At 42.7% G+C, this 25392-nt stretch overlaps 1 protein-coding gene across 1 annotated transcript in view; it reads left to right on the top strand.

The window, feature by feature from the left end:
• The window catches only part of GOPC (golgi associated PDZ and coiled-coil motif containing), a 166631-nt gene that overhangs the window by 104514 nt on the left and 36725 nt on the right, over positions 1–25392 (top strand). The window contains exons 5-6 of the mRNA XM_069235369.1: positions 1818–1913; positions 23703–23867. Coding sequence (XP_069091470.1) covers positions 1818–1913; positions 23703–23867 — 261 coding nt within the window. The remainder of the gene's footprint in view (positions 1–1817; positions 1914–23702; positions 23868–25392) is intronic.

The following is a 25392-nucleotide window of genomic DNA, read 5'->3' as shown; positions in this document are numbered from 1 at the left end:
TCTCAATTCCACTTTAATCTATTGAATTGCCCTTCTTATTATTCCCAACCTGACTTTGTTGCCAAAAGGGCTCTACATACCTTACATGTAAAAAGAGCTCTTATGTACTATATCGACAAAACTAAATCATTTAGGAAAACACAACTCTTTGTTTCTTTTTCAAGACCACACAAAGGAAGGGTATTCTCTAAGTCATGTATTGCATGTTGGATTGTTAAATGCATTCAAACGTGCTATAGTAAAGCTAAAGGAACTTTACCTTTCCCTCCTAGAGCTCACCCCAATCATACAAAAGACGTTTCAGTGGCTTTCATAGAAAGTATACCTATAGCTGACATATGTAAAGCAGCTACATGGTTTACACCTCATGCATTTACAAAACATTGCTGTCTAGATCTGCTGACTTTCAGCAGGCCAATTTGGGCCAAGTAGTTCTAACTCCGTTATTTCAAACAGGAGCCCCCACAGGATAGCCCCCGCTTATGGATTTAGCCACAGTCTATGGAGACTGTGCTAAGCATGTGTATCGAAGGTCCCTGCAGCTGCCAAGGGGCCTTAGACAGGGGCAGCTGCCAAGGTGCGCCCCTATCCCCCCCCCCCCCCAACCGGAGTCCCAAGGGGCCCCCTTAGCACACTACACTGTGCAAAGGCAGCAGGCCCCTGACTAGGTACAGGGGGAGGAGGCCCCCTCCAGGACTTTTCAGGGGGGCCCTCAAGTTTCGTTATGCCACTGCAAGCAAGGGGAGTCGCCGCACTACCTCGTGATTCGAAAGACTTACTTTGAAGAAAACCAACTTGCATACATCCAAGAACCAATCACAAGATTATGCTAAGCATGTGAATCTACACCAATACATGCCACAAACAGATGCTTACTGCGTAAGCAACATTTTCCTTTTTAATGATTAGTAATATGATGATTTCTAATATGGGAAACAATGTGCCTGTGCATAAGCATGATGAGTTAGTTAAATGTGTTTATTGGCAAATGTTTTTATTCATTTCTCCATTTCAGTTTGTGTTCCTTGTTCCCATTTATTATCATTGAAGTTCCACTGCTAAGCGCTGGAAAGTAGCTAAGAGAGCACAGTACCACAAGTTGTCGGTAGGGGCATTGCTCAGTGAAATGATTTCTCTATTTATGGACCAAAGACAGGAGCTGTCCAGAGATGCAGGTTATTTAACTTTTATATAGTGTTTCTGCATCACAAATGAGTATTAAAGCACTGTGCACATAATTAAACTTAATGGGGAAATTATTTCAAACAAATTGATTGATAAAGTAGAGCTATATTAGTCAGACCAATTTGAGCAGTATTGAAACGTTGCAACATTGCCCTGGGCCATAATGAAAGCAAGGGCAGTGGCCTCCTTGACTCATTGTTGGGTAGTCTTCACATATGTACATTATAATTTACACTGGCTACCTGTAATGTTCCAAATCAAGATCACAATATAAGTGGTGAGGTAAAACGTTTTTCCGCATCTCCTGATCTGAAGAATGTAACACAGTCTCGCTTGGTGCAGGTGACTTCTTCTGCTCAACTTTTGTACCAGTTCATAAATTAGTAAACTATTGCTTCAGATCTGTTACCTGCAGCTTGTCCATGAATCCAGTAAGCCATTGTAGAGAATAGTATAATGAGAACATTGTTTTCACGAAACATATTAATAAAATTGGCAATGCATTAGCAATCTAGATAAATCTCAGGAGTTTTCTGTATATCATGTATAGTCTTAGAACTGTCTTTGAACTATGTTACTTTTTACCTTCATGTTTATTTCATGGCAGAATGTTTTTGATTGCCTGTTACTAGGATCCTGACTGTTTAAAGAAGAGTCAAGGCGTGGGCCCAATCAGAAAAGTCCTACTGGTCAAAGAAGATCATGAAGGATTAGGGATTTCAATTACAGTAAGGATACTCTTTATAACACGGTTGATTGTCTAAAAGGACCATTTAGTTACGAGCAGAAAACAATCCTTGACGCACCTAAAGATAGAGTTTCATAGTGTTTATTTTGATTCAACCGAATTGTATAGTGGTTATGGACTGCAGGATATTAAGGCACTTAACATGAAACTCAATATGAACATAGCATTACCTTAAACCATAAAAACATTTGAAATCTAGATAATACTGTAGATGGAGAAATACAGGCATTGTAGAAACAGCACAGCACAATTGTATGATGTATGTCAGTTAATTTTCGGGGAACAGTGTTTGTAGGGTACTAGTAGCATTTACAGATCACTTGGACATAGGACACTGGTTATTATTGTTATGTATTACACATTTATATCTATATATATTACCTAGTGGGGACCGCCACTAGGTAGTTATTGTTAGGACCCGGTATCTATAAGAAGTTGCTTTTGCAGACAGGGAGCTGCATCTTTAGCAGCTCCCTGTGTGCAAAAGGAATGTCGGATCCTGCAGGAGGTGTGCAGCCGGCTGGGACCTCAGGGGCCTTCAGGCTTCCCTTGCGGTTCCTTTGCATACTGGGTACCCTGCAGAGCACCCAGGACAGATGGCTGAGATCGGCCGGGGGAGGATGGCGCGTGCCCCCCTCCCCCCCAAAAATAAATATATATCAAGGCTGGCCCTGGGAGATGGAGTTCCTGGGGCCCGAAATTGTCTGGGGAAGGGAGGTTGCACACCGCCCCCTCCATTTAGTGCAGGCCAGGGATGGGGGCCCAGGGGCTGAAATCGGCTTGGTTCCCCTACACTAGACCTTCGATTAGCAAGGTAGCACTTACTAATTAACCAGTAGAAAGTGCTCCAGTTGGATAGACATTGTATTGAAAATTGTGGACTATTGTTGGATAAACAAGCTTTCCTTCTGGCCATGATGCTTATTTCAGAGAAATTAAACCTCAATAGGAAACGCTTACAAATATAAATGTACTAGACGCCCCAGTTGAAACTCCAATTCTGGAAAGGACAAATTATCCCAACTAGTGGGCTTGGCATAGGCAAAGCAAGTGTGTTTACTCCCTGATTCCATATTGAAAAACTGTCTGAAATGCTTTGCGGAAGTGAATGCATCTTTCACCTATTGGAGCTCAATCAGACACTCTCACAGCCACTCTCACATCCAGAGACACCCTCTCACACCTATTCTCACACCCATAGAGACAGGCCCTGTGGGCAACTCCCACTGTGCATGGCCAAAGGCTGTGCACAGTGTGGGGTTGGGTGGCTAGGGGGGTTGGTTGCAGGGACTGGTCACAGGCCAGGCCCTGCGGCCAACCTCGGCCATGCCCGGCATGGGGTTGGGTGTTTAAAGGGAGTTGGCCACGGGTCCTGGTCACAGGCCAGGCCCTTCGGCCAACCCCACCGCACACGTTGTTGAATTAACATATAGTAATGAAAATTACTTTATGCTAAAAAATAAAAATAAAGTAGAAATTCACTGAAAAAAACAAAGGTTAAAGGGACATTATAGTTAGGAAATTTAATTTTAAAAAACCTTAAAAATTAACATAAAAACCAAAGGGTACAGGGATGTTATAGTTGGGTTCAGATTTTACACACACCAAACATAGAAATTCAGCTTTTATAGTTAATTATTTCAAGTAAAAATAACTTGTGCCCTAAGGTAACAGTAACTCGCGCCCTTGCAATGCACAGTTACCGCATCAATAATTTTACTGCAAATGTTAGCAGTATTATCAATGATGTCATAGAAGATGTCATGAGTGATGTAATATCTGGGGTAATTAGCAGTGCATGGTAAGGGTGCAAGTTATAGTTACCTTAGTGCTCGAATTATAGTTGAAATAACTCAAATTGTAAAAGCTGGTTTTCTATGGTTTTGTGAGTGTGAAATCTGAACCTAGCTATAACATCCCTTTAACGTTTGTTTGTTTTTTTTATTAAATTTCTATGTTTTTTTTTAAATTCTGTTTCCTAGCTATAACGTCCCTGTAACACTCGTTTTGTTCAGTAAATTTCTAGTTTTTTTTAGCAAGTAATATGCCCATCGCAATGCAGGTCGGGGTTGATGGCCCGGCATTGTGCTGCCCCCCACCCAAGCTTGCTGTGTCTGCCATCCATTGTCCATGCCCATGCTCCCTCTTTACAGCCCTGTGTGGCTGTTGCTCTGCCACTGCCCTCCCAGGCTGCCCTGAACAGTTAGCTTACTGTCCCATCCACCTCCTCCCTGCCCTCTGTTGTCCGAGTATATGCACCAGCCCCTTCCCTCCTGCCCAGCATGGTCTGATGTGCTGCCACTAGCCTCCATTTAGCTCAATATCCCTGCCCACTCCTCCTGCCCTCGGTTGCTCAATTATGTGCCTCATCATTGTACTCCTTCTTAGCATGTGTACTGAGCTTGCTGCCTCTACCCTCCTTCCCCCTGCCCTCCAATGTCTGCGTGCAAGCCCCTTCTCCCTCCTGTTTGCCCACCATGTTCTATAGACCTGCCACTGCCCATCCTATCTACTCTGAATGTTCTGTTGAACTGCCCCTCCCACCTAGCATGGTCAGATGGCTGCTGCCTGTCCCTGCCATCTCCATCCGCCTTTCTGAGTTCCATGCCCCTGTACCTGACTCCTTCTTCCCAGAAGCACAGTGATGTGATGGACACACCTCTGTCTGGTAGGAGCACATGACTAGCAGGTCGGACACTGGCAAGAAATGCAAGGATAGCTCGAAAAAAGTGGTGATCAAAGCCAAACTAGGTAAGGGTGATCATTGGTTACCCCCAAATGAGCCAATCAAGCTCCCAAAATGTTTCTTTTCAGGCCCATCACCGGCAAAACATAAACCACAAATCTCTAACAGGCAGCAAAGGAAAGCCACTCTAATGTCCTCTTAAATGTTGTATTTCCATGGCACAGCACAGCAAACATCAGACATGGGTCTGTCACCTCTGGGTACACTTCTTTGAATGTTGTAGCTAATAAAGATATGGTGTGCTTCTTGATAATAAATAATTACTTTAATCGTGAACAAGCAAGTTTGGTACAGGAACCCAGAGGTGCAGGCACTGCCTTTAACCCTCCGCACCAACTCCCCCACCAGGGAAGTCACACACTAACACTCTAAAGTAAGAAAACTTAATACAGAATGCTCTTTATCTCACAAGCTGTGTAATGGAGATGGAGGAATAGCTAAATATTTTGAAGTCTTAAATGCTCAAATTAAACTTGGGAGTTTAAGTGATAGTTCTCATGGCAATGACAAGGTATGGTTTGCATAATGAACCTAACAAGTGAGTTTTGTTTTGAAACATAACTTCACTTCAACTGTTAGTTTTTTATTGCAAAGCATTTCAGGAGTGTTTTGGATAATGTACTCCATTCACCTATCATGCACTCATCACACACGGGGAACAGCTTTCAGAGCCTGCAACTAGGCCCCAGGGCAACCAGCCTGCTATTCCTATTGGGCTCTTCATCTGTCCACAGCAATGATGACCCCCTTCCTTTCTTTTTTTTTTTTTTTTTTTTTTTTTTTTTAAAGAAAAGAAAATTACATCTTCTGATACATATATTTTCGATTTTTCTTAGAATATTACCACACCTTTGTTCATATCAACCCCCTTCTGGGTCTTAGAACCAGTCATTATGCCATCCCTTTTCTGTGGGATAAATAAACTAATGTTTGCAGTGGGTGGCTTCATCATAAATCCCTAAAAATATAAGACTTCACCTGGTGTCCCATGCCCACTGCAGTAAGTCAGCACTGACTCTCAAAATATTTATTACTTGATATAGTCTGTGATGCAAATAGTTTCAGAGACTGATTGATTATGTTAATAGGTGTGTGAAAGGGGAAGCGCGTTAGTTGCAGAGAGGAGGGGCAGGAGCCCTTTGAAAAACTGGTCGCGCTCCCGCCGTCACGGTAAGCGCGTTTGCTGTGGAGATGAGGGGCAGGAGCCCTTTAAAAAAACGGTCGTGCTCCCGCCATCGCGGGAAGCGCGTTTGTTGCAGAGAGGAGGGGCAGGAGCCCTTTGAAAAACTGGTCGCGCTCCCGCCGTCGCGGGAAGCGCGTTTGCTGTGGAGATGAGGGGCAGGAGCCCTTTAAAAAACCGGTCGCGCTCCCGCCGTCGCGGGATGCACGTTTGTTGCAGAGAGGAGGGGCAGGAGCCCTTTGAAAAAACTGGTTGCGCTCCCGCCGCGCTGGAGGCGCCCGGGCCAAGGGCGGGCCCGTCATTGCCAGGAAGAGGCAGGGCAGGGCCACCCCCCTGACATCCACCCAAAAGAAGTCCGGTTCAGTTAGCCCAATGAGCAGGGCTACCTAAAGGTACTGTGCTGGTGATTATTCCTTAAAATAAAAGAGGGTCTTCAGGAAGTGCGCTTTTGGTGCTGCTGAGAAGGAGCACTGATTTCTAGTTTGAAGGACGCGCCCCCCCTCACGCAAGGACTGACATAGGCGGTTTACACGTAAGGCGTAAGTCCTGCCTATAACCCCATAACTGCAGGGGACTTGGTGTGGTTAAAGGCCGTGACTGGACATCTGAACCAACTAGGGTCTGACTATAATCTTCCAGTCAGGGGATCTGAGTTTGATATATCCGTTAAAGTAATTTACAGTAACCTATCTTGGACAAAGGGACTAGCCTGTCAAAATGGGAAAACATAAGGGAGATAATGGGGGAAGGGAATCCACCCAGGAGGCCCCCCCCACCCAGGCTAATAACAAGCTACCTAACGTCTGTAATGGGTGCCATTGAGACAGAGATAGGGAGGGTGGAAGCTTCCCTGGAGTCGTCTCTTGAGAAAGCAGGAAAGGCTGGGGAGGGGGGACGGAACCCGTCGGCAACACTGCTGCCGAGCAAGACCCAGAAAAGAAACCCCTGTGTAATAACAGAAATTGATTTAATCGATTTAATTACTCCTACAACTCCAGAGAGTCCACCTTAAAAAAAAAAAAAGCAGGCAAATAATCCCCTCCCAAACGGCAGTAACCCCCATACACCAAGTCGGACTTCCTGTAGATAGGGAAGGCATAGGAGAGTCCTCACCAGGAACTAAGATGACCAAGAACAAATGTCCTTTTAAAACCCAAAAAATAAAACAAACTATAGGGAAGCAACCAAAAGACAGTAAAAATCTGGATTTAATTAAAACATGTTTTTTGCAAATTGAAGACCAACTTAGAGACATTAAAAAGCTATGCTCGTCAGTTCTGGAGAAAGTGGCCATTCTTGAACACAAGGTTGAATCTTTAATGAATATAAAACCCGAACCACCGAAGGTAGAATCTGAGAACATTCATTCCATTCCTGAATATTTACCAGCTCCACCTACTCATCAGCATCAGAACTTTAGAATATCTCCTGCCCATAACCCAACCCAAAAACCCCTGAATGTAGAGGCCTCACATCATTTTACCAATCCACAATATCAGTGGGGCACAAATAAACGGGAAAGCCGCCGGGGCCAGGAAACTATAAGTACTCAGGTAGCCTGCCCAAGGATACCTTTGGCATGTAACCCCTATGTTCTAATTTTGGAAAATTCCCCTATATTGGAAAGCACCCACTCCGAATCCCATATGTCTCTACTGAATAAAGTGACTCATTGGGTAGGAAAACACACGGGAGGGCAGGCTGACTTCCATAGGGACATCTTAGCTGTAAGAAGGGTACCTTGGGTTGGCTCATCCCTTAAAACATCACCTGGGGATTGCATTATAATACATTTTAGGACCCCCCGGATCGTTAATGCTCTGTTTCACCATCTCTCACCTATGAGATTATCTGTAGGGCCTATAAGAGTCCAACGTTTGACTAAGTTTATTCATCCGTTATCAAACCCATGCCATCCTGATTCAACCTACTCTGGGATTCAGAATCCCAATACCCTTGGTCTCTCTAATCCCTCTGACACTGCTTTGACATTATCTAATAGGTATGAGATCCTGACCTCATTAGAGCAGTTAGATTGACAATCACTAATTGAGCCACCCTCGCAAGATCCTCTGGAGACAAATGTACTCTCACAGTCCCCCTTAGAATCTAAAGGAGTCCCTAATATACGTGATATATCACAATTTCTAGATATACCCTGGCTTAGATATGTTTATCTTTCTCTCCTATCATTAGGACTAGGAGATTTTTTTCTTAAACCAGATACTTTAACAAGACAGGACATTAAGAAGGTTAAAGACATATTCTGGCAGAAAAATCAGGATATGGACCCAGCCTCTAGTTTAATGAGTCAACGGACAAGCTATGAGACACAACAACCTCAACCAAAGTTGTACTTGACCATCATTAATCATGAGCGACAAAGGTTTTTACTCACAAGACTACGTCTAAACACCTTACATTATCTGGCAGCATTCCCAGTTGCTGGAACCTGGTTTAAGATCCTCCCTCCCTGTTGCTGCGATGGAAAGACATCTCAAAGTACATTACATTTTATGCTTTTCTGCACTTTATATACCGTTCCAAGAAAAAGGTTTTTACGTCCGCTATTCCAGTCTAACAGCATTAGAACTACCCAACTTGCTTACTCCCACTTACATGATCTGGGAAATATGGACATAATTCTGGCTGTGCTAAACTTTATACATGCTGCTTTTGGTGTTCGGAAAATGTATTAACAATGTTTTTAGAAATTTTATGACTGTGAAATTCTGTATGTTATTTATTTATTTATGTCTTTTATGGTCTTTTTGCACCGAATAAAGTAAACTAAAGAAAGGTGTGTGAAATTGTCCTCAATGGAGTGACTCAGTTGTTGAGTGCATTGTAGAGTATTTTTAATTGGTGGCTGTGTGGGTGAATAATGATTGGCATTTTGGTATATAATGATGTTGGTCCAAGTGCAAGTTGGTTAATGTGTGAGTCTTTAATGGTGTGTTTTGATGTATGATGGTAATTGTTTTGTTGTATAAATGTGGCTTTGTCAGTTATTGATAGTAGATTTGTCACTTCTGTTATTCCTCGAGTAAGCTTACAAAGTCCTATTTTTGTGAGTGAATCGTTGGTTTATGTTTGTAAGTCAGTAAAAGGATGTATGATTCTGTGACTGTAATGCAGTCATGCTGTAGAGCATTTGAAAAAGAGGACTGTGGGTGTATGATGAACATTGTTTTGGTATATCATGTGTTGAGCATGTACTATTGTTGTTTGTCTGCATGAAGGTAGATGGATCAGTGTATAATGACATGTCGGTGTAAGATAGTGACTACATGGCTATTTGATGTTGGTTTTATAGGTATTTGTTGTTGAGTGTAGAAATGCTCCCACTAGGCCGTAATTATGTTTTGGTTTACTCACATTAACAATGGCACTTGAACATGCAACTTTTGTCAGTAGTACTCAGTAACATTTTCTGATAAATTAAAATAGATCAATTGAGCCCTTTCATCAAATGCTTTAGTTGTAACTGGAATATGGTAGTCGAAGAATACCAATAAATGCAACACACAATTTACATCCTGTTTGTGCCACATCAGTGTCAATGTGATAAAACTGTTACATGCACAAGCATATTTTTTCATTCTTTTAGGCATTGAAAGCATTCATCAACACATGATAGATTGTTCAATTGTCCAAGCCATTATATTTATCAGAAAAGAAGAGGCTTAGTCCCTGTTGCAGATATATATTTGTGACCTGAAAAAGAAATTGACTCTCGCTCTTCTTACCGTTATGTAACATTTCCTTAAAAATACTGGATTCAGTGGTTAATATTTCTTCATGTGGTATTCTGTACCTACGAGCTTGCTCTATGGGATCAAGAGAATGTCCGTTGTCCTTTGTTGCGGTTACTTTGAGTTGTGTGTCTACACTACATGCTGTAGTTCAGACATTTTGTTTAGTCTGTTCTCAGCTTTATGGAGGCTTTGAATCTTTTTGGATTCCCTTTGGAGTTTAATTCTCTAAGATGAACAACCTCTTTCCTGTGTTTTACAGTCTCTGGTACACTCAGTCTATGGTCATTTCCGTGTGCCTCCTTTTCTGTAAGTGCTGATAAATCAATTTTTTGATTTGTTGATTCATTTTCCCCACATCATTCAAATTACCTGGGCAGAATAATATGAACACCCCATTCCTTGTATTGAAGTTTGAATTTATTTTAAGAATCTCCTTTTTGTTGTTGCACATTAATTCGGATCTAGGTATTATTTGTTCAGATGGCACAGGAACCATATCTATGGTGTCCTATTAATGGTGGTGTTTTGCTTTCACTAATATCCGAGCTGACAAAAATCTCTGGAATGCACTTCTTAGTTCAAAGAAGACATTTATTATTACGTCACCACGAGGTTCCTAAAAAGAGATTAGTAGCAAATATATGTGATTATATTATATTATAGCATAATTGCAAAGCAAAGAATAAAGACAAATTGATCACTGTAGGGCCTGCCAAGCTCTTCGTCTTTCTCATGCCAGCAAGAAGATGACCCCATTCAACTGCGAGAAAGAGATGTCCACCCTCACGGGACAAGTGTCAGGCATTTGATGTCCAATCCTGACGAGGTCTCGGAAATTCCCTCGCTACTGAGCAGGGCCACCTCTTTTCTAGCTTAAACAACCATAGAAAGAGCCTTCTAGAAGGCACCCCCCCCTCTCAGATGGAAATATTAAAAAATGCTGGCTACTGTAGGTCAGAGTTGGAAGACAAACAATGAAAACTGGCCAGCCTTTTAAGGCTCTCCTTCCAAGGCCGACCTGTTCCCTGCACTGAAGAAAACAAAAAATATGTGCTCTCTTATCATGAACTGTTCGTGTTCGGTGAGGAAGAAACAAGCTTAGTTTACCATGTGGAAAAACACAGCTCAACTGCAATGTCTTAACTGCAACGTCTAACACCACAAAAAAGGCAATAGGCATCTAAACTGAATACAAAATGTAATCTGCAACTGGTGAACACTGAACAAATAATATGCAAAGTGGTGCAACACAAAGTCAGTGGTCAAAAACATCTATTTTCATTACATCTCCACACTCTGACCAATGACTTTCTGTACATTTCTCTTATTTAAAATAAAAAGAAAACATCATAGGCAAATCAGGTTTGCATTGTATACAGCAACATAATGCAATAATAAAAGCAATCGCTGTAAAGCAATGGGAGTTGATAACATAGTGATCTTCTAAACAGTTGTAGGAAAGTACCATCTTGCCTGGCATGTTACCCCCATTTTTCACTGTATATATGTTGTTTTAGTTGTATGTGTCACTGGGACCCTGGTAACCCAGGGCCCCAGTGCTCATAAGTGTGCCTGAATGTGTTACCTGTGTAGTGACTAACTGTCTCACTGAGGCTCTGCTAATCAGAACCTCAGTGGTTATGCTCTCTCATTTCTTTCCAAATTGTCACTGACAGGCTAGTGACCATTTTTACCAATTTACATTGGCTTACTGGAACACCCTTATAATTCCCTAGTATATGGTACTGAGGTACCCAGGGTATTGGGGTTCCAGGAGATCCCTATGGGCTGCAGCATTTCTTTTGCCACCCATAGGGAGCTCTGACAATTCTTACACAGGCCTGCCACTGCAGCCTGAGTGAAATAACGTCCACGTTATTTCACAGCCATTTTTACACTGCACTTAAGTAACTTATAAGTCACCTATATGTCTAACCTTTACCTGGTAAAGGTTAGGTGCAAAGTTACTTAGTGTGAGGGCACCCTGGCACTAGCCAAGGTGCCCCCACATTGTTCAGAGCCAATTCACTGAACTTTGTGAGTGCGGGGACACCATTACACGCGTGCACTACATATAGGTCACTACCTATATGTAGCTTCACCATGGTAACTCCGAATATGGCCATGTAACATGTCTATGATCATGGAATTGCCCCCTCTATGCCATCCTGGCATTGTTGGTACAATTCCATGATCCCAGTGGTCTGTAGCACAGACCCTGGTACTGCCAGACTGCCCTTCCTGGGGTTTCACTGCAGCTGCTGCTGCTGCCAACCCCTCAGACAGGCAGCTGCCCTCCTGGGGTCCAGCCAGGCCTGGCCCAGGATGGCAGAACAAAGAACTTCCTCTGAGAGAGGGTGTGACACCCTCTCCCTTTGGAAAATGGTGTGAAGGCAGGGGAGGAGTAGCCTCCCCCAGCCTCTGGAAATGCTTTGTTGGGCACAGAGGTGCCCAATTCTGCATAAGCCAGTCTACACCGGTTCAGGGACCCCTTAGCCCCTGCTCTGGCGCGAAACTGGACAAAGGAAAGGGGAGTGACCACTCCCCTGACCTGCACCTCCCCTGGGAGGTGTCCAGAGCTCCTCCAGTGTGCTCCAGACCTCTGCCATCTTGGAAACAGAGGTGCTGCTGGCACACTGGACTGCTCTGAGTGGCCAGTGCCACCAGGTGACGTCAGAGACTCCTGCTGATAGGCTCCTTCAGGTGTTAGTAGCCTTTCCTCTCTCCTAGGTAGCCAAACCCTCTTTTCTGGCTATTTAGGGTCTCTGTCTCTGGGGAAACTTTAGATAACGAATGCATGAGCTCAGCCGAGTTCCTCTGCATCTCTCTCTTCACCTTCTGATAAGGAAACGACCGCTGACCGCGCTGGAAGCCTGCAACCCTGCAACATAGTAGCAAAGACGACTACTGCAACTCTATAACGCTGATCCTGCCGCCTTCTCGACTGTTTTCCTGCTTGTGCATGCTGTGGGGGTAGTCTGCCTCCTCTCTGCACCAGAAGCTCCGAAGAAATCTCCCGTGGGTCGACGGAATCTTCCCCCTGCAACCGCAGGCACCAAAAAGCTGCATTACCGGTCCCTTGGGTCTCCTCTCAGCACGACGAGCGAGGTCCCTCGAATCCAGCGACGCTGTCCAAGTGACCCCCACAGTCCAGTGACTCTTCAGCCCAAGTTTGGTGGAGGTAAGTCCTTGCCTCACCTCGCTGGGCTGCATTGCTGGGAACCGCGACTTTGCAGCTGCTCCGGCCCCTGTGCACTTCCGGCGGAAATCCTTTGTGCACAGCCAAGCCTGGGTCCACGGCACTCTAACCTGCATTGCACGACTTTTTAAGTTGGTCTCCGGCGACGTGGGACTCCTTTGTGCAACTTCGGCGAGCACCGTTTCACGCATCCTCGTAGTGCCTGTTTCTGGCACTTCTCCGGGTGCTACCTGCTTCAGTGAGGGCTCTTTGTCTTGCTCGACGTCCCCTCTCTCTGCAGGTCCAATTTGCGACCTCCTGGTCCCTCCTGGGCCCCAGCAGCGTCCAAAAACGCCAAACGCACGATTCGCGTGTAGCAAGGCTTGTTGGCGTCTTTCCGGCGGGAAAACACTTCTGCACGACTCTCCAAGGCGAGGGGGATCCGTCCACCAAAGGGGAAGTCTCTAGCCCTTTTCGTTCCTGCAGAAACCTCAGCTTCTTCTGTCCAGTCGAAGCTTCTTTGCACCCGCAGCTGGCATTTCCTGGGCATCTGCCCATCTCCGACTTGCTTGTGACTTTTGGACTTGGTCCCCTTGTTCCACAGGTACCCTAGATTGGAAATCCACAGTTGTTGCATTGCTGGTTTGTGTCTTTCCTGCATTATTCCTCTAACACGACTCTTTTGTCCTTAGGGGAACTTTGGTGCACTTTGCACTCACTTTTCAGGGTCTTGGGGAGGGTTATTTTTCTAACTCTCACTATTTTCTAATAGTCCCAGCGACCCTCTACAAGGTCACATAGGTTTGGGGTCCATTCGTGGTTCGCATTCCACTTTTGGAGTATATGGTTTGTGTTGCCCCTATCCCTATGTTTCCCCATTGCATCCTATTGTAACTATACATTGTTTGCACTGTTTTCTAAGACTATACTGCATATTTTTGCTATTGTGTATATATATCTTGTGTATATTTCCTATCCTCTCACTGAGGGTACACTCTAAGATACTTTGGCATATTGTCATAAAAATAAAGTACCTTTATTTTTAGTATAACTGTGTATTGTGTTTTCTTATGATATTGTGCATATGACACTAAGTGGTACTGTGGTAGCTTCACACGTCTCCTAGTTCAGCCTGAGCTGCTTTGCTAAGCTACCATTATCTATCAGCCTAAGCTGCTAGACACCCTATACACTAATAAGGGATAACTGGGCCTGGTGCAAGGTGCAAGTACCCCTTGGTACTCACTACAAGCCAGTCCAGCCTCCTACAACAGTCAAACCAGACACTCGTAGAATTAAAGGACTGAAGCTTATATATTCTGATTGGGATGATAACTGATTGAATAGTGTCTTTAGGATAGCAAGTTAGTGTAAAATGAGATGAAAACATCATGAGTTATAATCATGAAAAGGTCCACGGTCCACCTGAAAGGTTTGCTGGAATGTAAGTGAAAGTCAGGTTTCCACCCGAAAAACAGCCAGCCAACTGGCAGTTTTGCTTAATGAGACTGGCAGCAGTCATCAGATGATAAAAAGCCATGGGTTAGTTCCAGTGGAAGAATGTAATCAAACAAGTTGACAGAACATCCATGGTACTCTGTATTGTTCCCATGTAGATCTTGAATCAGTGAAGCACAATTAGCGCTAAATGGCTCCATAGGTTTTGTACTTTAAAAGCAGCAGGAGCATTGCACAAAGGTTAACAATCAGGTTCAGGTTGGGTGTGCGGTCCCTCCCCCGACCCCACATGCAAATGCCCGAAGCATACTCATGGTCAGTGGCAAGTTGTAGTAAGATCTGCAAAAGAAACAGATATGACTTTTCTTGCAAATAACATTTGTCATCTGAAATGTGCTCTCATTTTTCCTTTCCTTGTTTTATATTCAGCAGGGCGTTATTTGCTTTAAGTTCTGCAGATTCTGGAGGGCCATTTGCGGATTCAACCCACCCCCTAGCACTGAGGGTTTTATCTGCTGAACTTCCCTTTCCTTGCATTGTCAGAAGGGTTGGGGCAGTCCCCTTCCTTACCAAACATCCATACACTACACTTATGACAAGTTTGGCAATTCGGTCTCCAATTTGAATGAATATGTCAACTTCTCTACTATTTAACAGAATAACTTTCATTTCTCCTTGGTAATCACTCCCCCTAAAACCTGAATACTTTTAAGGGCCAACACAGATCTGGGAGCAATCAATCCAAAAAGCTCTGGCAGAATCTGTATTCCAACACCTGTTTCACACAATGCCATGTCTAGGGGTTTTAGTCTGTAAGCTTGTGAAGCATATAAGTCAAGACCTGCAGATTCAGGTGTGGCTCTGTAAGGAGCTAACACTCCAGGTTGTATTTCCCAGTATGCAGTGGTATTGGTGGCCACAAGTGGTTGTATTTGCAAAGCTGGAGTTAACATTCGCATCAAAGGTGTTTCAGCATTTGTTAATGGTCTATTGTTCAGAATCTGGAGGGCTTCATTAAATGCTCTCTCCAGTTTTTCAAAGTTCCATCAGATAATTTTCGCAATTGAGCTTTCAGTAAACCATTAATTCTCTCAATCAGTCCTGAGACCTGTGGATAATAAGGAATATGATATATCCACTCAATATTGTGCTGAGAACAGTAGTCCTGTACCAATTTGCCTTTGAAGTGTGACTTAGTGTCACTCTGGATCTGGAGTGGTACTCCATAGTATAACATTAACAAGTCCAGAGTTCTGGTATTGTGCCGAGTAGCACGTTAGCAAGGGACAGCAATCAAGTATCCAGAATAAGTTGCCACTACGGTGCAGGCATATTGACACCCCTGACTAATCGGTAGTGGTCCAATGTAATCAATTTGCCATATCTGTCCTGGTAACGTTTCTCTCCCCAACTGACCTTTGACTGTTTGCAGGACAGATCTCTGTGTGCTGACAAATAGGACATTGCAAAAGTACAGTTTTTGTCAAATCTAGGGGAATGTGCATCCCTTTAATCTCTGCCCACCTGTAAGTGGCTTTTTCTCCCAGGTGTCCACATTTCTGGTGTGCCCACGTAGCCATCCCCACCAGGTCAGAAGTTTGGGTTGACACTTCTGCCTCTGAACTTTTGTCTTTGACGTTTGCAAGGTAATTAAACCAGCATTCTAATGAGTCAATGAGCATCTATGACTTTACTCTGTTGTAACATTCCCCAAACGTCCTGCCACAACTCTACGTTCCTGTTACTTCTTAGTACAAAAGTTGTTTTCTTCCACTCATACCAGTTAATACTTCAGTGATCTTCCAGTGTCTGTCGATGATCTTTTCAAATGTGTAATTGTGGTTCTCCTGTAAGTGGCTACATAACCTATATCAGTGTTTTCCTTATTATCTCTCAGCATTAATAATGTTTCCTTTGTTGTATTCCAGGCACATACCAATTACCTTTTTGGTAGTCTTTTGGAATATCCTCTTGCTGATATTTTAGTCTCAGGTGTTTTTGCATGTTTAAAGAAATAGTCTTTAGACATGCAGTTTCTAAATGTTGTTTTTGTATTGATGAAAAAAGTGTCATCTATGGCCCTGATTTTTTTTAAATCCAATAAACAGATTTTTTTATGGTGGCAAATAAATGTTTTATGCATATGTCTTGAGCGTTCATTCAGCCATTCATGGATGGAAGTCTTACACTTGCTCATCTGTACCATTCCAAATTAGGAATATATTGTCAGTATATCTGATCCAGAATAATATGTATTATATATATGGATTGTTATTATAAATCAATTTCTTCTCTTATTCCTCTGTCAAGAGAATATCCATTTTGGAGCAAATGCGCAAACTCATTGCTGTTCCTTTTAATTGCAGATCAGGCTTATCATGGCTAACTTTAAAATGAAGTCTTTAGCACTGTTTGCGGTCTTTCCCTTTTATCCAGATAATGTTCAATAATTTCTAATGTTGTATCCCAAGGAATGTTTGTATAAAGTGCATCCACATCTCTTGTAAGAAATAAATTCTCTGTGCGATTAAATAGCCTTCTCACTATTTTCAGTTATGTTGATGCTATCATGGGTGTATGAAGTCGTTTTTTGGGGTGAATTGTTTTACAAAGTAATGCACATGTTTTGAAAGTGGTTCCAAAATTGAATTGCTTCAAGAAACAGTAGGCCTTCCTGGAGGGTAATGGGAATCCATAGAAGTTTAAGTAAAGGGTGAATAGCACTGGAATCCATGGTACTCATACTTCTGTACCACCTTTATTGACTCACTGTCATCACCCTTGTAGCCGGTCTATATTAATTAACCCAGCTCTGTGTCGGCCGAGTGCATAGAGCCAGTGTATGTCCTTCCCTGCCTCACCTGTCTTTCTATTGGCTCCTTCCTCCCCTATTTTATGTGGCCCCATAATTCCTCCGTCCTCCATTTGTACTCCCAAACCTCTGCAGTCTCTGTTTACAAATATTCTACATTGAGAGAGATTAAAAAAATAGAAATAAGACCATGTGTTTGGGTTTAATATAAATCTGTCACCCAGGTAATGTGGGTGGACAGTAGAGGCATCTTACCCCATCCATGGCCAAAGTTGATGGAGATGCTGCTTTTTAATGATTAATTCTACTTTGCAGAAGGGCAGGGGAATTATGTTCCCTGTTTCCCACAGCCTTGCTCAAAAATGAGGGGAAGGGATTGTGAATGTAACTGCCTCTGTTTTGCCAAAGGGCAGGGATAGTATGTACTCCCATAACCCCACTCGCCATGCCAAAACTATTATATTGAAAGCCATTATATTTACATACCTTTAGATTGTGATATGCTATATTGAGACAACCTTTGTATCGCAAATAAATTGGTTAATAATATTTGTAAAAATAAAGAAAACACACTTTCAATTTTAAAAAGTTTTTTTTTTTTTAAATAAGCATTGTATTTAAAATGTAATTTTAATTAATATTTATTTTATTTAATATAAAATCATTTTACATTACCTACCCCTGTATCCTTAAAACCCTTAATACCCCTAAACTCTACCCATTCCTAATCTTGAAAAACCTCTTACTTCCCCTATATCCTGCCATCCCTGAACACCTTCCTACCCTTAAACTTTACCCATCTCAACATCCTACAAACTTGTTACTAGCCTTTCACTTTACCCATCTCTGAGCCCTAAAAATACCTTAATTACCCGTAAGTTATAACCATTTCTGAATCATAAAAACCCCTTAACTTGTGAATTTCTTAATTTTGTATTTTTTATTTCCATTGACTTTGGTGAAGTATCAGTGCTTACAAAATGATTTCAAGGAGCAGCCACGTAAAGCGATCAAGTCCATACCTATAATAGACTTTGCTTGGTCAGAAGGTCTAAGTTGATGAAAACAGAAGCCAAGGTGTCAGCTGTGGTGCTTAAAAGTCACCCAAAGCCACACTGTTATAGTATATGTGGCTCAGTGTAGGTGATAGAATCCATCACGCCTTCCACTGCAGTTGTGTGCTTGGTGGCGACATCAGGCAAGGCAGACAATGCCTTAGAAATTCTAGGCAATTATGATAGCCAGATGCGGCATGACATCTCGCCAATAAGTTACATCATACTGGAGGATAAGAGGGACATGACTAGAGCTCATGCCAAAGAGGGAGCAACAACTTTAGCAGCCGTCATTGGTGTGGCACTTGATGTTTCCTACAGAGGCTTTCACCAATTGGCAGGAGCAGCTGTTTTAAGAAGGCAAGGTTGACTGCAATCAACTAACGTCCACCTGGAAGTCCAAGCAAAAATTTTAGGCTTGCAGTTTGATGGAATCGCCCTCTTTGGTAAGCATGTTGACGATGCCTTACAGAATGTTAAAACAGAAAAAGCAAAATCTCTGGGATCTCTCTAATATCATTTTTCTGGTTTTAAGCCTTTTTGTGGCTCAAGAAGATCTTTGACTTATAGAGATGGTTTCAAACAATATTGGGGTCAAGGGCCATACTACCCTTCAAATCAACCAAAACATGACCCAGGTTATATGCCCAACGTAACCACTGGCAAGGGTATGGCAGATCTTTTGTGCGAAAAAGGAACACCTTGCCGTCGTGCTCCCTAGACAACAAAAAAATAGCTTAACATCTCTCATCCCTATTCCCACCCAACCTCTCGCTCCCCAACATCCACACTTCAACAAATGGGGGAGAATTTCCCTTTTTGCCTCCTCATTGGAGTCCATGACAACAGACAGTTGGGGAAGGCAGATCGTATGCTCTGCTCATACCTTGGACTTTGTTCAGAATCCAGCAATCTGCCGCCCAGAAAGGAGCATAATCTTCATTTGAGGAAGCTGCAAAAGGAAATTATCTTTCTCCTACTTAAGCAGCCCCAAAGGCCCAAAAGATTCGGGGATTTTTTTTCCAGATTCTTTCCAATAAAGAAGAAAGCAGTCTAATGGATACCTATCTTGGACCTCAGAAAACCGACTTTCCTCATAATAGAGCTCCAAGAAGTCCTCCTCATGCTATCGTCCCTGGATCTTCAGGATGCATGTATTGACATCCCAGTAGACTGGAAGCACAGAAAATAATGCTGCTTTGCAGTGGTGGTGCAGCACTAATAATTGAAGGCGGTTCCATTCAGGTTCAGATCAGAGCCACGGATCTTTGCAAAGTGCCTGCGCCAGGTTGCTCCTTTCTGCGGATTACTAGGTCACCAAGTGTACCATACCTAGATGACTGGCTCATCAAAACTCCATCAAGGGAAGGTGCAGTGGCTTCTTCGGCCACCTTCATTAGTCTCTTTCACAAGTTGGATCTTACTCTGAATACCCATGTACATTAATCACCGCCTGTACTCCCACTAACCTTTGAGAAGACTATGGTCTAGCTCCCTTTTACACATACATATAGTGGAGGACACTCCTTCTCTCACATTGCAGCAAAAACGTGGACAGCCTCCCTTCATACCTCTGAACCATCACCTCACTTCTGGAATTCCGAATGGCCCTCAAGACCTCGCTGTCCGAATAAGCCTCCGGGACCTGCAAGTGCCTGCATAACCTATCGGTTGATTACCCGCACTTTATAAATCCTGATTGGTTGATTGAATACCGAGCAGTCTTATTTGGAACCACACATGAATATTCAGTTCATGGAAGCATTGCTAGACATGCAATTGCAACTGCCTGAAAGAGTGGTGAAGCTGAAGGCTGTGGCAAAGAATCTGTCTACCAAGCAATCAGTCATTGTTAGGCACTACAAATGTTTGCTAAGCCTGTTGCTATCCTGCAAAGATCTTATGCCCTTTTGCAGACTCAGAATAAGACCTGCCCAACAAGAACTGGATACACAATCAAACAAAAAGAGAGCTCACGGGACGACATAATAAAGTAAACACTGTTGTAAAGATCCCCTGTGAATCTCAAAGCAGGTCTTTCTTTCCAACCTTTATCAGATAGAATAATGTCTACAACGGATCGTCCATGGGCATCTGCAGTGCTCACTTGCAGGACCTGACGACCAGAGGCCTTTGGTCATATGCAGAATTTTTTTTCTATATCAAGGTTTTATATGTCAAAGCCATAAGACTGGGCATAGAAGCAGGCATCCTAAGACTTGGTAGGTCAAGCAGTGCTCATCAGGACAGACAATGTTTAATATAGCCAAGCTGGGAGGAATACTGTACCTACCTCTTTCAAAAGAGGCAATACAGCTAAGATATTAAGCCATTTCTCATGAAGTCATAATTGTAGGGTAACTTCTACAAGGGCACCACAACGATCAAGCAGACACACTCAATCTGCTACTGTCAGACTTCCACAAGTAGGAACTTCACCTGGCACAAGTCAACTACATCTTTCAAAAGTGCAGACAGCCCATGCCGGATTTGTTTGCAACCCTTTATAGCAGAAAATGACAGTGATATGCCAGCAGATTTTGGTTACCATGGACTACAGGCAAAGCCCTTTTGATTAGATGGGCCAACATTTTTGCATACGCCTTTCCTCTGATCCAAAGGGTATTGAGGAAGGTGAAGCCAGATCACTGTAGCCTGATCCTTGCATGATCCTCATTGCTCTGGCACGACCACGCACGTACAGGTACAGCAAGCTTCTGGAACAATCTGTGCATTCATTTATATTGCTGAAGCTACACTCAAGACTTTTACAGGCATCATGGAGATATACCACATCACGACCCCAAGTTGTTAAACCTGACAACGTGGTGCATGACCACTAAGAGTTTGATCACTTGAATTTGCCGACAGAGGGCCAGAAGTAGCAATGTCCGAATTTGCGATTCGGAAATTGCAAGTCGGAGCAACTCGCAATTTCTGAATCGCAAATTCGGATTCAGAATGGTGTCTCAGACACCGTCTGCGAATCGCTATTGGGTCGCAAAGACCCACCTCATTAATGTTAATGAGGTGGGTCGCATTTTGCGACCCCATAGCGATTCCCTGCACTCACAGGGATGGTGGCCTGCTGGAGACAGCAGACCTCCATGTCTGTGACTGCTTTTTAAATAAAGCAGTTTTTTTTTTTGTATTGCAGTCCGTTTTCCTTTAAAGGAAAACGAGTTGCAATACAAAAAAATTACGAAACCATTTTAAATATTAACCATTTTAGAATGTTTTTAGGGCCATTCACAAGGGGGAACGGGTCCCATGGGGACCCCTTCCCTTTTGCGAATGGGTTACCACCAGTGTGACACTGGTGGTAACTGTGAATTGCTTTGCGACCGCGTTCGCGGTCACAAAGCAATTTAGCATCGCAGTGCGAGTCGCAAATAGGAAGGGGACACCCCTTCATATTTATGAGTAGCATTCCCATTTTGCGAGTCGGTACCGACTCGCAAAATGGGAATGATCATCACAATGCGCATTTTGCATGGTGCAAACTGCGATTTTCGCAGTTTGCACCATGCAAAATGCTACCTATATCTGGCCCAGAATCTAAGAACATTCTGGTGCAGGTAAGAGCACAAACAACCTTATGGGTATAAAACTCCAGCCAGTGGAAGCTTTTTTGTGTCTGTAGCAGAACCAAAGGTTTTCATCCATTCTATATAAAAACCTCACCATATATTCCCATACTTGTTGGACCTAGCCAAGAGATGTCTGAAGTACCCAACAGTACAAGTTCATTATGCTGGACAATGAAGATTTAGATGAACATAAGACACCTCATCAACTCTATTCTTTCAAAGAATCATAAGATAATTTATGGAAGGACTGTTTAAAGCATTTCCACCTGTACAGCACCCTCCAGTATCGTGGGAAATTAACACTGCCCTGGCTCAGCTGATTTGGTCTCCCTTCGAACGATCCCCAAGCAACACCTAAAGTTCATCTCTTGGAAGACAGCACTTCTTCTAGCGCTTACATCAGCAAGAAAGGGAAGGGGTAATGCAGGCGTTCACTGTCAAATAACGCTTTCTCCGATTCACAAGGGACAAAGTCATCTTGCACCCCAACCATTAAATCATACCCAAAGCTCCTATCAACTTTCATCTGAATGACCCTATCTTACTGTGCTCATTCTTCCCAAATCCAACATCAGCAGAAAGAACATTGCACTCTTTAGACACAGATGCTTCTGGACATCAGTTTCTCTCCCTTTCCCTCTCCTTCTCTCTCCTCCCCCTCTCTTTTTCTTTTTTTCTCTCTCTCTGTCTCCTTCTCTCTCATTCTTCTTTCTCGCCAAACTTTTTAATGCCCCAGTTGAAAAAATAAAAATCATTCCCCCCCCCTCAGAATGTTTCACAATTATTTTATAAAGATGGCAATGTTTAAATATGTCTAGACCTATTTAAACATTGCAGTTAGGTACTGTTACCTTTTTAAAAATGCAATAACATGCCTCTGCTTAAAACAAAGGCCTGTTATCTGTATAATGCTTCTTTTGGCCAGAGTCTAGCGGCTCCCCCTGGAATCACTTGAGGCCCCCTTAAAGACCTCTGCATTAGAGTCTATCTAGACGAAACAAAGTGCATCCATTCAAGAGACCACCTGTTTGTGTCTTTTGGGCAACCAGAGAGGGGTTGATCCCTATCCAGACAGGGCATAGCATGTTGGCTGTCAGCCTACATCACCTTCTGCCACAGCAGAGCCAAGCATCCACTCCGTACTCATTACAGCAGGATCACAACTACAATTACTGAGCTCTGTACTAGTGCACACTTGCAAGACATCTGCTCTGCAGCTACTTGGAGGAGCAGGCACACGTTCACAAAGCACTACTGCCTTTAGGTGAATGCAGAGGCAGACTCAGCTGTGGGCGGGCAGTCCTCCCTAACTTGTTTCAGTTAAAGTGAGCCTGTTTCCTGCTTTCTCAACAGTTTTTATAATCTGTATGTATTGCTTACTTTTCTGATTCAAGAATGTGAATTTATGAAAAATCCAATGCTAGAAAAGAGATTAGTTACCTGTAACTCCATTTCTCTAGCCTTGGTATATTTCATATATTCTTCTGCGACCCTCCCTCCTTCCCGGTCAGAAACTAATTTATTATATACTAGTCTCGCACTTGTGCTATGAAATATGGTGGCCTCTAGGGTAAGAAAGCGAGCTGGCTCTTCATCTCATTGGCTGAGGTTCGGGTTGCTTCAAATGAGGTGGATGCGTTCCTTAATAAACACTATGTTAAGGCATATGGCTGTTCTAACATGATTTACTGCTGTTTATGATTACTGGGATTCCCAGCCTGATGATAAAAAATGATTCAAGTATGTGAACATATGAAAGATGCCAATGCTGGAGAACTGGAGATACAGATAAGAAATTCATTTCATTGTTCCTATTCAACATTATTTTGTGATTTACTCCCCAGCGGAAACGTAGCCTAAATTAATTATGCATTTGAGATAGCTGAGAAACCCATTAAATTTTTTTGTGTTGTTGCTGAGATGTAACCTTGAACAATTGTATGTACACTAATTGTTACTTTTAGTTTAGTTTGTTTCTTCTTTTCCCACCAGGGAGGCAAGGAGCATGGTGTTCCAATTCTGATCTCAGAAATACATCCTGGTCAGCCTGCTGATCGATGTGGTGGGCTGCATGTCGGAGATGCCATATTAGCCGTGAATGGAATAAACCTAAGAGATGCTAAACACAAAGAAGCAGTTACCATTCTTTCACAGCAGGTACTTTCTACCTTCTATATGCAAAATCACCACATTTTGTTCAGCCACATTTTACGTTCTGTTTTAAAATATATTTTGCTTGTCTTCTTAAATATATAGGTTTGCATTTTAATTTTGATGTTAAACTCTGAAAAGCCTGTGCCCAAGCAGGAATATGCCTATTTTTACTTCGTGATATTTTACTAGTTTTTTAGTAGGCCTGGACGAAGTTTTTATTTTGTCAGTGTAATCTTGTGTAACTCATTGCATTTGACTTTACATTGTTTGTGCCAAATTCTCATAATAATGCTTTTGTGCCACATTATGTAATTATGTTCGTTTGAGTAAAAAAAAACTTATGTGGGAGCACAGCTAAAATGGACAAATAGAACATAAGTGGCTGTTATTCACAGCATTTGTGTATTTTATTTTTGTTTGCAATATCTTTTTAGAGCATAATGTGCTGGGATGCGAGGACGCATCTTGCACTAAAATATAGAACTAAATGTATGATTTGGTTTTCGTTTACTTTTTCTATAATTATGCAAAAGGAAATTACACAAATTTGACACACACTTATCTTTCATTACTGGATAATTGTTTTTTTTTGTTCTTCTGGACATCAGTTTTTCTCCCTTTCCCTCACCTTCTCTCTCCTCCCCCTTCTCTCTTTTTCTCTTTCTCTCTCTCTCCCTCTGTCTCCTCTCTCATTCTTCTTTCCTCTGGAGGAGAACTAGGATTACAGTTAAGTAACTTTTCCTTCTATTTCTTTCTATTGTGCTCTAGAGGCCTTGCAAGCATTAACTCTGGGGATATTTGATTGCCAGATTTAGCCTGTTGAAAGAAGCCATGTATACTGACTCTCTGATGTCTGAGTCCTACAGCTCCTCAGATAAATGTTGCTTAGAACCTTGTGTTCTAGACACTGAAGACCTGCTGCTAATCTCTTAAGAGTGTCAAGTGATATTGAACTCAGTAGCTGGACCATTGTCATGAAATTGTGTTCTTAATCTTTCGGTGTGTGAAGTTTAGGCTAGTTGTACAACCAGAGCGTTTCCAATGTTGTCTTGGTGGGAGGTGGGGGAAGTAACCCTGATGTTAGGGTGCTACTACTTTTACTACAATCCAAGACAAATCCTCTTAAATCAACCTTAATTCCAGTTCTTTCTTTGTACCGGTTACAGCCCCCACCCTCCATCATTTACTTATGCCAGTGCCTGTTCTACTTCTTCACAGTTCCCAAATAGGTAGTAAACTAGGTTCTGATATGTGTCTGTGTCAAGAATTTTCTTAAAGCAGACAATAAGGGGTGTTTTCTGTCTTTTGTGTCCCAAGTGCACCAGGAGGACCAAAGCTAACTTGTCACATCTCTTGGTATGCATCAGACATCGGATGTGGGCTTTGTCAGACATATTTTGTGTGTTTTTGATGTATACTTCTTCCTCCAGATTTCTCACCTGACACATATCCAGTCTGATTCTTATATATTCTCCAAGCAATAGCTTCTCATTTATATCAGATGGTGATGTATGACCACAGTCATGCC

This window comes from Pleurodeles waltl, chromosome 5 (assembly GCF_031143425.1).
Source record: "Pleurodeles waltl isolate 20211129_DDA chromosome 5, aPleWal1.hap1.20221129, whole genome shotgun sequence".
Taxonomy (NCBI): domain Eukaryota; kingdom Metazoa; phylum Chordata; class Amphibia; order Caudata; family Salamandridae; genus Pleurodeles; species Pleurodeles waltl.
The sequence above is the reverse complement of the archived record's forward strand: the minus strand, read 5'-3'. Positions and strand labels throughout refer to the sequence as shown.